We start from the raw sequence: 13,794 nt of genomic DNA on the forward strand, positions 1-13,794 counted from the left end.
AAGTGAACTAGAACATCTACATATTAAACAAAACTAGATTACAGCTAATTGATAAAGACTAACTATGCAAGCCGAGATAATTTATCCATGAATGACTACGACATCTCATTTTTTTGATGGTTCTAAGGATTTTCATGCCAGATTTTCCTGTGGTGTGAGGTATGTTAAAAGTAATTATACTTCCTCCAATCTGTTCAGAGGAAGATCAAGGCTGTAATGATTTAAACCATAAATATAAAACATGTTTATTATTTACACTGTGATATCCTGTTGTGTGGGGGGAACCTAGAGGACAGCTCAGCACACACCGTGTATTGTGAAATGAAACGATAGCCAATCAAGAAAGCAAGCTGACTGAAGAAGGAAGCACAGCAGACGCAGCCACGAAGCATAAAGTTAGAAGGAAGTCACAGATGGAAGACGCACCTGTTAATTTTTTGCTGCAAAACAAGAGTTTACAACGTGTCCTCTAAAATGGGGTTCCCAAAGTATGGATCAGGAGCCCCTGGGGGGTTGCGTAACACTGATGGGGGGGGGGGGGGGGGTCGCAAGATATCTTCAAGAATGGTTTTTCTTTCAGTAATTTAAAATGGCATATTTGACCCATTATTGTAATATCGCCAAAATAGTAGTTACATTTGAAATAAAACATTGTTAATAAAAGTGTTTCATTAGTTTTCTGCTTTTCGTTGTTGCCAGATGATTTCTGAGATTAGGGTTAGGGTTACTTAACAGTTGATTAACGAAAGTATCAGTAGCAGCAGGTTCAATTAATAGCACAACAATGAATCCCTTTGAGGGTCAGTGGAGGTTGCGAGTCTTTGGCACCTTTATTTTGGGGGTCACCAATCATGAAAAAAATGTCAGGAAACTCAAGGAGTCCCACTCAAGTTAAAAGGCAATAATTCAAAGTTTAATAATTAACCTAAAGATGCTAGCCAGGTTTGAAATGAACCATAGACATCTACGTTTTCATTCTTTTTGTCCTTTGCAGCATCTATGTATTATTAAAAACGTGTCTCTAGTGAGACCTCCCTTTATTTTGAGTGGCACTAGAAACTACAGTTAACTGTGTGATATTGAAATAAATATTCAGATAGACATTCCACTGAAAACACACTGTATTTAAGAGAGTGGCAAGTTCAGTGAAACTCCACCTTATTGTATCTCAGTGTGAAATCTAACAGCTCAAATGGCTCAAAGCATTCAAGCTGCTTATTGATACAGAAGCTTTCAGTGAACGTTTGTTTCTTTGTCAGGCTGTGATACAAACTCAAAGTGAAGATTTTAGCAGCAGGATAATGGTGGGTTATTCAAACAGAGAGAGATCTGTTAATATTCACTTGTACCATTAATTAAACCAAGTCACCAAAAGGTGACAGAATAATTGCCCCTTTAAGTCTTAACTGACTGAATCTAAAAGTGCTCTGTCTTACCAGTGCTTTGCTTCAAGAAAGAAAGCAGAGAAAGTCCTGTGTTAAACTGATTTATCTGTTATAAACTATTAAAGAGTGGGAGAAGTGCCTTCAATCTGTTTGCCCTGCCGCCGTGTGGTTCAGTGTCCATTTTGTTTGAGTTAGACAATAGAATTAGGCTTTGGAGACAGCTCAAGGACAAAAACAGAGACTGTGTGAATGTGTCATACGACAATACTGACTGTTTATGGAGGTCATCAATACAGATGTAATGTTTTCTCACACAGCTGCAGGCAAAGAAACTCTGCTCTCCAGCTTCATAAACACACGCAGTTATAACAGGCAGAAGTAATCATTGCTTTGACAGGGACTTCACGCTGAGTCTGGACATTGGGAGGCAAAGGGAGCATGTAATAGCATGAATTAATGGATAGGTGTGTGTATGTGTGTGCTGTAATGGATGTTTTAATTTCCAGATAGAGAAAGGGGCTAGCTGATACCATGTGCCTCTGGCACTAAGGTTTTTTAACACTGACAGACTATCCAGAGGGAAACAGGAGATTATTCTTATGATTTGTGCAGGATACTGACATCAATAACAGCTTTACAGCATTATAAACACACACAAACAGCTACAGTCACACTCAAACTGTACTCTCAGACCTAAGCCTGGTAGAGCAGGCTCAGGATCATCTTGTTTCAGATAGAGACAGAGCTGTTTCAATTATAGGGAACTGATCGACAGACTCTTTGGAAAACCTGAGGAAAACACAAAAGGGTAGTGAAACTTATTGAGCGGGTTCAATCAGGGCTCCTCCTTTATTCTCTGTTTAATCAAAAACTTCCCAAAAAGGCCCTGTGGTGCTAATCAGAAGTGCTCATTTCCAATAACGGCTGCTTCTGCTGCCATCTGCATGACCTGTCTGGTTATTTGGGGTGATTCTGTGCATACACATGCTGTAATGCTGCAAAAAGCTTATACTAAAGTTTAAACAGGATAGAGATTTAACAATGGAGAAGACAACAGAAATTTTACTCAGACTGAAAGAAATTCAGAACAACATCTGTTGTGTGAGTGCATGCTCCGAACCACTGACCTTGTGCTTGTTGCTGTGTTCAGATATTTTGGTAATTGATTGCCCGCAGACAGAAATCAATGTAATCCAGGGTGTGGAGGCGAAAAATAAACAAATACATCTCATTTGCATGTTAGTCCCTGAAAGGCTCTTGTAGAAATTAGATAAATAGAAGAAGATTTAAAAGCAAATTTTATACACTAAAGGTCAGCCTTTTCCTCAACAATGCATTCTGTAGAGACAATAAACAAAAATCACTGAGACATGGGTCAGAGCTGTTTGAGGATTTAGCAAAACAAGAGCCAGAGGACTTTTTTTGAATCATTTCCAGTTAGTATAATGTGATTCTATTGTAGTTCATAAAGCTGTATATTATTATATTCTAAAAAAAATCCAGTATTTATCTACCTAGGAAAGGAAATTATACTTTTTATGCTCAGTTACACTTACATAACCATCACTATGTACAGTGTGGAATCTTACATCTTAAAAATAAATTCATTTAAAGGGGACATATCACGCTTTTTTCATCAATATATATTGGTCTAAGAGGTCCCCAAAACATGTCTTTAAAGTTTATGCTCAAAAAACCACTTAGAAATCAGATTTTGGTCTGCCTGAAAAGTCCTCTTCTTCATTCCTCATCAGAACACTCTGTTTTCCCTCTGACCACGCCCCCTCCGGAAGTGGATGTGCCTCGGCTCTCCAGCACGTTGATCTAATGTTTACATGTTGGCTGAATATACACGGCTGCTCAGAGATCGCGTTACTTCAACCCTCTGAATCTGATCCTGACGGAGAGGCGCCTGTAGCAGGACCTTTCTGAACGATTGGTCATAGATTTAGTGTTTCTTGTTGTTTTATTTATCAGTATGTCGACGTGTGTCTTGGTACACAGCTACGAACATGTAGCTATGTGGCTATGCTAACTAGCGCTAGCACTTATCCATGATAAATAAAAATCATCCACTAGATCTTCAAATCTGCAGACGTGGGGAGTAAAACCGACCTCTGCCAGAAAGGCAGCAGGACCTTTTATGAAGGATTGGTCACAGATTTAGTGTTTCTTGTTGTTTTATTTGTCAGTATGTCGACGTGTGTCTTGGTACACAGCTACAGCTACAGCTACAGCTACAGCTACAGCTACAGCTACAGCTACAGCTACAGCTACAGCTATGTGGCTATGCTAATTAGCGCTAGCACTTATCCATGACAAATAAAAATCATCCACTATATCTTCAAATCTGCAGACGTGGGGAGTAAAACCGACCTTTGTGTTTATCAAGACAGCCTACAACTAGCATGCCTCCCTCCTAAGCTCCTTGTTAGCACACATTTGTGCAGGGAATGAAAAACGGGGGAGGGATTCAGTATTATTTTATACAGTCTATGGACTGAACAAGCTCCGAGCTCTGACTCCGTGACAGACCAAGGTTATTATAGTTTTGCATTTTTCATTAGTTTTTATTTTTATTTCGTTTTGACTTTTTGTTTTCAATTTCAGTTTAGTTTTAATTAGTTTTTGAAGCGGGTTTGCTAGTTTAGTTTAGTTTCTATTTTTTGAAAATGCTTAGTTTTAGTTTAGTTTTTATTAGTTTCAGTATTAGTTTTAGTCTTTTTTGCCTGTGTGCCTGGCCGGGGGTTAGCTTCTGTTTCAGGGTAAGGGGCCTGGCCGCTCTCTCTTGCCTTGACAAGGTATGCTAGGTTAGCCCTCTTGTGTGAGCTTTTCAAATGGACTTTAAGATTAGTGGGATTTTCCCCCTTGAGAAACATATTTTCAACATATTTTATCACCTTCCATTGCAAGGCACTTACTCCTATCAGAGACAGTCATATTCAAAGTAATCCCAAATGGGGCTCTGCCGCTTTCTCCTGACTTTCGCTGCCATTAACGCTCTGCAGGCAAAGTGTGGACGTGTGCCTGCTTGTGCGAATGAGCCAAATGAAGTGAAACTGGCAGAAAACAAACAAAAAATTCATATCCTAAAAAATAGGGAATACTGGTGGATACTCTGTAGGATAGTACTCTCCCTGGGGTGTCGGTCAGAACACACTGGACAGGAGGCAGGAGGGAGCTTTAACCGTTTAGTGAATATTCTCCTTGTACAGCACAACAGTTCAGCAGACCCAATGAGGCCACAGAGGAATAGGTATGAGTGTGGTCGGAAACACATCAAATAAATACACAAACATAAGGGTGATGGTCACAATATGGACACTTAGGCTAGCATTACTGACCCTCTATAGTGTTAAATAATATGGTGACTCACTGATACATCTTTAACAATAAAATAAGCAATAAACAATAATCATTGATACAGAGATAATGATTCAGATGCTACCACTACAAGTATACTAATAATCAATAATCAACAGGATCATATGGGTGATTAATAATATGAGATGACGCATGCGCTCATGGCGTCTATTTTCTCTCTCGGGAGTTTTAACACACGTGAATGCTTATGGACAGGAAAAGTCAGTTCTCCGTCTCATTATACTTACTTGTTGGGCATTCACACAGGAACGGTTATAAACAGGGCAGGTAGTCGGAGCGAGAGAGTTCGTCTCGATTTAATCCCCCTGCAGTTCTGCCTCGCTGTGAGTGCGCGCGCCTGTCAGCTGCAGGCTCCGTTCGGCGCGCTCCCGCGCAGATGCAGAGAGCAGAGAGCAGAGCAGAGACGTCCACCCGATCAGTCTCTGACTTTATTACATATCCACTCAAAATGCTGAGTTTAAGACGAAAACTAAAGACATTTTCTCTATCATTTTAGTTTATTTTAGTTAGTTTTGTAAACTCACAATACAGTTTCAGTTAGTTTTCGTTTTTTTTGTGAAGCCTCGTTTTTATTTTTATTTCAGTTAACGAAAATGTTTTTTCACCTCTCGTTTTCGTTATTTCGTTAGTTTTCGTTAACTATAATAACCTTGTGACAGACCGGATATTGTTGTTACGTAACAAAAACACGGAAGTCTGAAACGGCTCGTTTCACACACATTTACAGAAAGGTGTAGAAATCAAAACAGGGGCAGAATGGATTTTTTTCATTCTCGGGGGGTTTGTAGACATGCCAGGGACACATATTTCAGGTGAAGAACCATTAAAAAGTCAATTTTGCATGATATGTCACCTTTAAACTGAAACACCAGAACTAATCCATATCATTGATGTCCTCAGTTACTTAACTTTAGAATATACAGCACATTGCTCAAACAAAGATAACTTTGGAGAGAATGTGGACATCAAGGAAACTAATGCAGGTAATTAGCTGTACTTCCTCACTTTAATGCAACCCTCCTCTATCAGAGTTAAAGTGCTCTACAAAGGCAAACTATTGTTTTAAACACCTACTAAACAGGAGCAGAGGAGGTGGAAATGTCTTTTAGAAAGATTTGTGTTAAGTTTTTGTTCTATTTGATTGCTAGCTTATAAGCTAGCAGGCTGACACCTCACATTCTAGCTTGAAGTGCTATTTCATTCTACATCCATAACATCATTTGTTTTTCTCTTTCTTCCTTATTCATGGAAAATGCCATATTTTGTTGTCACCAGGGCACAGCGCTAATGCTGTAACTGTGAACAAAAAGTATGGCTTGCTTTATTGTAGTAGGTCTTCTTAAAATGACTCATCAAACAGATGTAAGAAAATGTTTTTTTCAGGGATACAGTGTGATGTGGAGAATGATTGAAGTAGTTGCTTGACAAGATGTAAAAAGATGAGTCAGAAGTCTGGCATCATGCTGATAAGAAGGTTGAGCCTTTTGGCTGTGAAGCAGCAGAGCTAACAACAAAGCTACTGTGCTGTGATGCTAACATGGCAAGAGACTCACATGACTGAGGAGCTACTGAAGACATGTCTCATCAGCGAGACATCACCAGCTGGCTGTAAGATCTTATACAGTTGGTTTGATGGTGAAGAGATAATGACACATGAACTTTAAAAAAATGTATAGTAAAAAGAATAAACTAAGTCAACAGGTTAGCAGAGTCGTACATGTAAGTGATGTCTCAAATTAAGAAGAAGTGATTAAGTTAAGTGCTAAGCCTTGAACTACAAATGTGAACTTAAATCAAATAAAGTCATAAATCAAGAGCATAACTACTGTGTGTTATATAGCAGTTAATGGTGGTCTGCATGAACAGTTCCTATACTTTATGTTCAGAGTGTTTAACTCAACCCTCAACAGCCAACCAAATCCACATCTGTTATAAAGTCTCAAAGGTTTGAAAAGAGAATAAAACCTGAACCTAGAACATGTGGAAAAAGAGATCTGTGAAAGCTGTAGTGAACTGATAAAGTGCAGTGACCCATTAAAAGTTTGATTGAAGTTACTGGCTGAAAGCAGAGAAAATGACTTAAAAGAGCAGTAAGAAATGTAAGAAATAATATCCAGAAAGGATAAATTTGTGAAGGTTTGACTGACAAATTTAAATGCAAAAGTCTGCAGAACTTCAGTGCAAACATAAGAAGTAACATAATTCAACTCAAGAACATACACAGTGACGTAAACCATGTTTACTTCTGAAGACTGGCTCTCCACACATTCAGTGCAGTCAATACACCATGTTTTTTGTACAGATAGTATAAGGGTTAGCCATTATGGTTGTAGGTATCTACATCACTGTTAGCAGGGGACTCTGCATTGCTAATGTGAAATGTAATTATCTCTACTTCTTGCAAACTGGATCATACATAAAAATTTCTGTGCGTCTCCCACCCGTCGGTGTATCCATCTAGTTTATATTAATGTGTTTATGTAAAGAGAGCCCCCCAGGTTAAAGAAAAAAGCACATGTGCTGTGCTTCATTGTAAATTCAAATCATGCCCTCAGAGGAAAAACACAATTTATCCAATAAAGCTTAGTGTCAAAACTGTGCAGATTAGATCGGTAACTTATAATGTAAACATGCAAAAATGGTTAAAGCTAATTTGTGCCCATTGGAGCAGATTACACACATACATACACACACTCTCCCCTGAGGCGATGGGAGATGTGATATTGACTGACATTCAAATTAAGGTAATTTTTTCCTTGCCAGCTACTCCAAATGCACATCTGGGAGAGTTGTGATGACAAAGAGTGCAGAGGGGATGATGAATGACATCGCTAGCCTGTACAGTGCTCCCAAACCGCTGAAGGATTGCTAACTCAAAGACCTGTGAGTCTGATTCAAGTGGCCAGGTGGAGGTGGGGACTCACACTGATTCATGTGAAGCTAAAAACTGCAGGATGATGAAATCTATGATACATGCCAATACACAGAGGTAATCTGTAGTGCAGGCCTGAACTGTCATTATCTATATAGGGGCACTCCTACCATGTCAACAAATCTGACTGGATGTTCCCCTAAACAGCCAATACAAGAACCAATAGATTTTCAGTTACTGCAAATGATAAGTGCATTAGAATGAAAATGTCTTAGTAAGTCCCACTCTTTATAGCTGATTCTTTTCCAGTCTGTGCAACCACATTCTGTTGTCAATAAAACTTCTACTTATAATTTATTTTCAGGTTAGCAAAAATAAATAAAGAAACATGTTTTGTACACAAACCCCAAACTTGTCTCCCATTTTCTGTCATAATAAAGACGTATGTTAGACCTTACAGAAGTACTTTGATCACAAAAATTAAAAAGAATAAATTCAAAATAAAGTAATATACAGCATCTTGAAATAAATGAAATGAAAGCACTCTGAATCACAAACGTGAATTCTGTTGTCCAGCTGAATGCTTTGTTCATGTATACATAGTTGTAATTCAGCAGCAGACAGCAGCACTTAAAAAAAAGATAGTCAAAAGGAAGTAGCAGTAATTACCTCATGCATTTGCAGGTTGGTGTTAGGAGCCCTCATCTTGCCATCCAAGGCATTATGGGAATTAGTGGTGTAGTTTTTCAAAGTGCGACTTTCCTTCAAGTGCGCCTGGAGCTTTTCTCTGCGCCTCCTATAGAAAGAGAGAGAGAGAGAGAAAGAGAGAGAGAAAGGGATGATGCAAAAGCAGACGTTATTTCAGCAAAGCTAGGACCACCGTATGAATGTATGGATATTTAATCATCTTTAGAAAGCTGTTTTTTTATTTTTAAACTGTAAAAAAGGATGACGACTCAGCATTTGTCTGCTCAAGTACACCGTCATCCTTTATCTCTCCTACATATGTTTTACATACTAAAGAGGCTGTGCCTTTTGTTGTTCAGCCTCACATGATTAACTCTTCAATTACATGTAAATAAACTGTTTTTTAGTTGCTTAGTGTTATCTGTTTGCGCTGCAATCCACATTCCCACCAAGCCCCAACTGCAATAAATCAATAACTATGTCCTCTATAATTCAAATCAAGAGTCTTAGGACAGTCTCAGTGACTTTGCAATAATGATTTACAGTACAAAAGACAGTTATACTACCTAGTGTGGTTTCATTTTGAAAAAAAGATTAATTTGAGTCCACATAAAGCAACCATTGAAAACAAACATGTGAAAAGGCCCAGCAGCTTACTTGGGGTCTGGTCAAGTCGACCATTATTACTGCCCTATGTCAGGTTATCAACAATAAATACGCTAATATAAATACATTTAGTTAGACAGTCATTCTTAAGGTTTCGGAGAATTATTTCAATATTATACAGTAAGTTTGGAACATATAATATTAAACATGGGGACCACGTTAGGACACTAACTCTGATACCTTGCAAGCTGAGAACAAGATTATGGTTTTGGTTAAAATGTGTTATTGTCAAAAGCTTTTGGTTTCACAGGAACCTGTGTTTGGTCCGACTCTTGAGTTTGTATCACCCTTTCACTGACCCAGACTGTCACCACAGATTACCTTCATCATTATGACTTCACCTGACTTAACAAAGCTTGAGCTAAGACAAAGGAGGGAATCCAGAAATTATCCAAAGTGGTAAAGTATGAGGCACAGAGTCACTAAACAGACCAGTCAATTCTTCAGGAGTTCTGTTCTTTTAGCCTCTTATCTCAATCACAATGGGATGAAGTCATCTCTTGGATGCCAAATACATTTCCACACTTAACAGATTCAACATGCAGCAGCCATATCTAGGATTTCAAGGATACTGGTGCCAAAAGCTAGTTATGTCCTGTAGTGATTCCAGTTTAGTTTCTTTTGATCTAAAAAGTTTAGCTTACAGTATTTACTGAATGGTATATTAGATAGAGGACTAGCTATACAATATACACCACAGACTCAAATCTTTACTTTTTATGATAAAAAACAAACTACAACAAACCCAATTGAGTACAGCACAATATCTTTGGTTCTGTCCAACTTTACTCTGACACATCTATAATATCATTTGTAATGTTTAAAAGGGACACTGGGAAGTATCTACAGGGTTTTCTCCAGTTTTTTAGAATTATCCACTAACATACTTTTGAAAAATGAGTCAATGGCTGAGGAAAATTGTGTTCCACCAGTCTCATGCCCTTGAGGACAGAGAAGAAGAAGAAAGAGCGATTGACCTGCAGTGCTTTCTATCTCACTCTCCAATCTCTCCAGTCGAAGCAATAATGAAACGCTCTGAACTCAACTGTTTTTATAATATACCTCCACTCTATAGTAAAGTACCTGTTAAACATTTTGAGTCTAGTCTCTTCATTTCTCTAATGTTCTTCTTAAACTGCAGCTTTGTGCTATCTAAGATAAGATAAGATAAGATATTACTTTATTGATCCCCCGGGGGGGGGAAATTCAGTTGTTACAGCAACTCAGACATAAGTACAATCACGTAAAGAAGTTTCAATAAGTACAAAATAAGTACAAAATAAAAATAAAACAAAATAACATAAAATAAAATAAAAAATAGTCAGTGGTCAGCATGGTGCAGTCTGATGGCAGTGGGCACAAAGGAGCGCCTGAAGCGTTCAGTCTTGCACCGTGGTGGAATGATGCGCTGACTGAACGAGCTCCCCATCAGCCACAGCTCATCATGGAGAGGGTGAGAGGGGTTGTCCAGGATGGCTCGCAGTTTGTCCATCAACCTCCTCTCAGCCACTGACTCCAGACTGTCCAGTTCTAGGCCAACCACAGAGCGGGCCTTCTTTACCAGCTTGTTGAGCTTGCTGGCCTCACTCGTCTTGATACCTCCACCCCAGCACGCCACAGCAAAGAAGAGAGCACTGGCCACCACAGACTGATAGAAGGTCTTCAGAAGCCTGCTGCAGACACTGAAGGACCTGAGTCTCCTCAGGAAGAACAGTCTGCTCTGTCCCTTCCTGTAGATGGCATCAGTGTTGGTGGACCAGTCCAGTTTATTGTTTATTTGGACCCCAAGGTACTTGTATGAGTCCACCCTCTCCACTTCCTTCCCCTGGATGAGGACTGGGGCTGGGGGCCTCCTGTTCCCCGGTAGCTCACCACCAGCTCCTTAGTCTTGCTGATGTTGAGCTTCAGATGATTGCTGTCGCACCACGCGATGAAGCTCTCTATCAGTCCTCTGTACTCCTCCTCGTCATCTTCACTGATGCGTCCAACGATGGAGGAGTCGTCGGAAACTTCTGGAGGTGGCAGGAACCGGAGTTGAAGCGGAAGTCGGAGGTGTAGAGGGTGAAGAGGAATGGCGCCAGAACAGTCCCCTGGGGTCATGAGCATGCTGCTCATGACCACCTCAGAGGTACAGCCATCCACTCTGACGTACTGCGGCCGTCCAGTGAGGTAGTTCACGATCCAGTCTGTGGTGTCCGGGTGAAGCTGCACGGCCAGCAGTTTGTCTCTCAGAAGGCAGGGCTGGATGGTGTTGAAAGCACTAGAGAAGTCAAAAAATATGACTCTCACAGTGCTTCCCTGCTTCTCTAGGTGGGAGAGAGACTTGTAGGTGAGGAAGATGATGGCATCCTCCACACCGATGTGCGGCCTATATGCGAACTGCAGCGGGTCCAGGAAAGCAGTCAGCAGTGTCCTCAGGTGCTGAAGAACCAGTCTCTCGAATGTCTTCATCACATGTGACGTGAGTGCCACAGGTCTGTAGTCATTGAGAGCGCTGTGTCGTCCTTTCTTTGGCACCGGGACGATGCAGGAAGTCTTCCACAGCTCTGGCACGATCATCAACCTCATGGAGAGATTGAAGAGGTGCTGAAAGACCCCTGCAAGCTGCCCCGCACACACCTTGAGGACCCTGGGGCTGATGTTGTCTGGCCCGCTGGCTTTATTGATTGATTGATTGATTGAATCTATTACAAAGACACTGAAGGAATCAAGTCACTGACAGGAGACAGGACTCTTATCCTGCATAGACACAGACCTGACTCATCACAAGAGGTCTACAGATGAACAGCAAGTGGAATAATTAGACTCCATTGAGCAAAATGATATCATCAGATCTCCCCCATTCATGTAGAAAAACCTTCTTATGGTGTGTTTTGTTACCGGTGTACATTACATGCCCTTCATCATCACCACATGAGTTACTCAAGCTTGTGCAATTACCCTGACCTGGATGGAAATGCACAAAGGCTTTTATCACGACTTCATTGTGTTGTGCCAGGGGCGACGCTCATTATCTGATAAAGCCAATGGAGCTTTTACAGTTCTTGTCTCGGAGACTCTCTGGCGGATGACAGCAATGTAATAGAGTGTTTACACACAGCATCATAGTGAACTCCAATCCTCTCCACCTCTGTGGCACTTTAATTATATTCTCTCAGAAGAAGGCTGCAACATTTGGTTCACGCTACTTTAGGATATGAAAGATCTATTATCTCTTCTTAAGCCTTGACACAATCTGGTTGTTTATTTGAGGCTTTAGCATGCAAACGGGTGTGCTTGCTCTTGGGTATTGCCCCCCTTCCCCTTGGGTGGTGGATTGTTAACTACTAGAGTAGCAGATACAATATGTTTACATTCTTTTATCCTGTGCAGCACCTACCAGCCCTGTCATTTGCATACATTTTCTAATGGCTCTGCCATATTTGGGTGTATTGAGAATATTGAAACATGGACAGGTGGGGCTGCGTGTTAGTACACAAATGTCTGGATCCGTTGAACTGGACATTAAGTAGGATTTTACCTGCCAGCAATCTAGCATGAAATCTGTTGTCAGGGTGCAAGTGACTGGTTGTGGTAATGCCACCAATCATTATTTACAGAGTTTGCTACTTTATTCAGGTTACTACTTGTCTCTGTTGCATGTATGTATAAAATGTTTTCCATCCTTACATCCGTATTGCAGAAATGGCCTCAAACATGGTGTTGTGTTATCAGTTCGAAACAGTTGACATTTTTCCCCTGCAAGCTCTATCCAGGCCTCATACTCACAAGAAGCAATCAGAGTAGCTGAGAGTCCATCTCCCACAGAAAAATCATCCTGTGTGCAATACATATGAAACAAAGTCTGGAATATGTCAAGTTTAAACTCTCCTGAGATTGTCCAGAAATCAAATGTGGAAAGGCTGAGAGGGTTGAGAAGAGAACTGTGGTGAATATTTTGTCATATGGCACAGTAGAACCATCTGCAGCTCAGTGTAAGAAAGACAAATGAGCTGGTTGCGAAATCAGAGGAGGGAATTGAGCATCAGTTGAGGATCACAGGTGCCTGGACTTAAAACACTATAAGATTTAAAGGCCTTCAGCAGAGCAAGAGTTTTACACATCTGCGTCCTTTTTTCTGTTGTGTGCAGGGACAGGGGATTGAAGGCAGCCGCCACCAGCGTCCTCAACAAACCGATCTGTAAGACAAGTAATTTTGTAAGGGCGGAGCTGAACTCCCTTGCAGCAGTGTCAAAGAGGAGGGCGCTGTCAGAGTTACATGCCATCTCGGACAGTGTCTCCCACCCACTCCATGACATGCTTGACAAGCACTGGGGTGCATTCAGTGCAAAACTCATTACACAGAGATCCACCATAGGAAGTCATTCATGCCAGGGGCCATCAAACTTTTCAACTCCTCCCTCAGACTGTCAGACAGAGTGCAGTGGACTGGACCTTGGACTCATTTACTCCTGTCCACAACTACAACCTCATGATTTATTTACAATGGGTACTCTCAGTTGTGCAACTGTCACCTAAAGTTGGGAGGTTACAGGGATAATCTTCTGATATAACTGTTCTAAGGTGTGTTCATCTATATAAGACCGATTGTAAAGAATCCTCACAAATCACAGATATCAACAGAATTTATCTTCTGCTGCTTTTTGTCTCTCAAACTCTTTGGTTTCCTTGACTTCATAATTATAGTTTAAAGATATATGAGTCACCAAACATGGATTTGAACAGCTGGAAACACATTAATTTTTAAACCGGCACTCCGACCTCATTGTCACTGCTTTGGAAGAAGGACAACAAGGAAAC

At 40.5% G+C, this 13,794-nt stretch overlaps 1 protein-coding gene across 1 annotated transcript in view; it reads right to left on the reverse strand.

The window, feature by feature from the left end:
• The window catches only part of LOC117811119 (pro-neuregulin-3, membrane-bound isoform), a 439,329-nt gene that overhangs the window by 16,601 nt on the left and 408,934 nt on the right, over positions 1-13,794 (reverse strand). The window contains exon 7 of the mRNA XM_034681194.1: positions 8,311-8,437. Coding sequence (XP_034537085.1) covers positions 8,311-8,437 — 127 coding nt within the window. The remainder of the gene's footprint in view (positions 1-8,310; positions 8,438-13,794) is intronic.

The sequence above is a fragment of the Notolabrus celidotus genome, chromosome 4, assembly GCF_009762535.1.
Source record: "Notolabrus celidotus isolate fNotCel1 chromosome 4, fNotCel1.pri, whole genome shotgun sequence".
In the NCBI taxonomy this organism is placed as follows: Eukaryota; Metazoa; Chordata; class Actinopteri; order Labriformes; family Labridae; genus Notolabrus; species Notolabrus celidotus.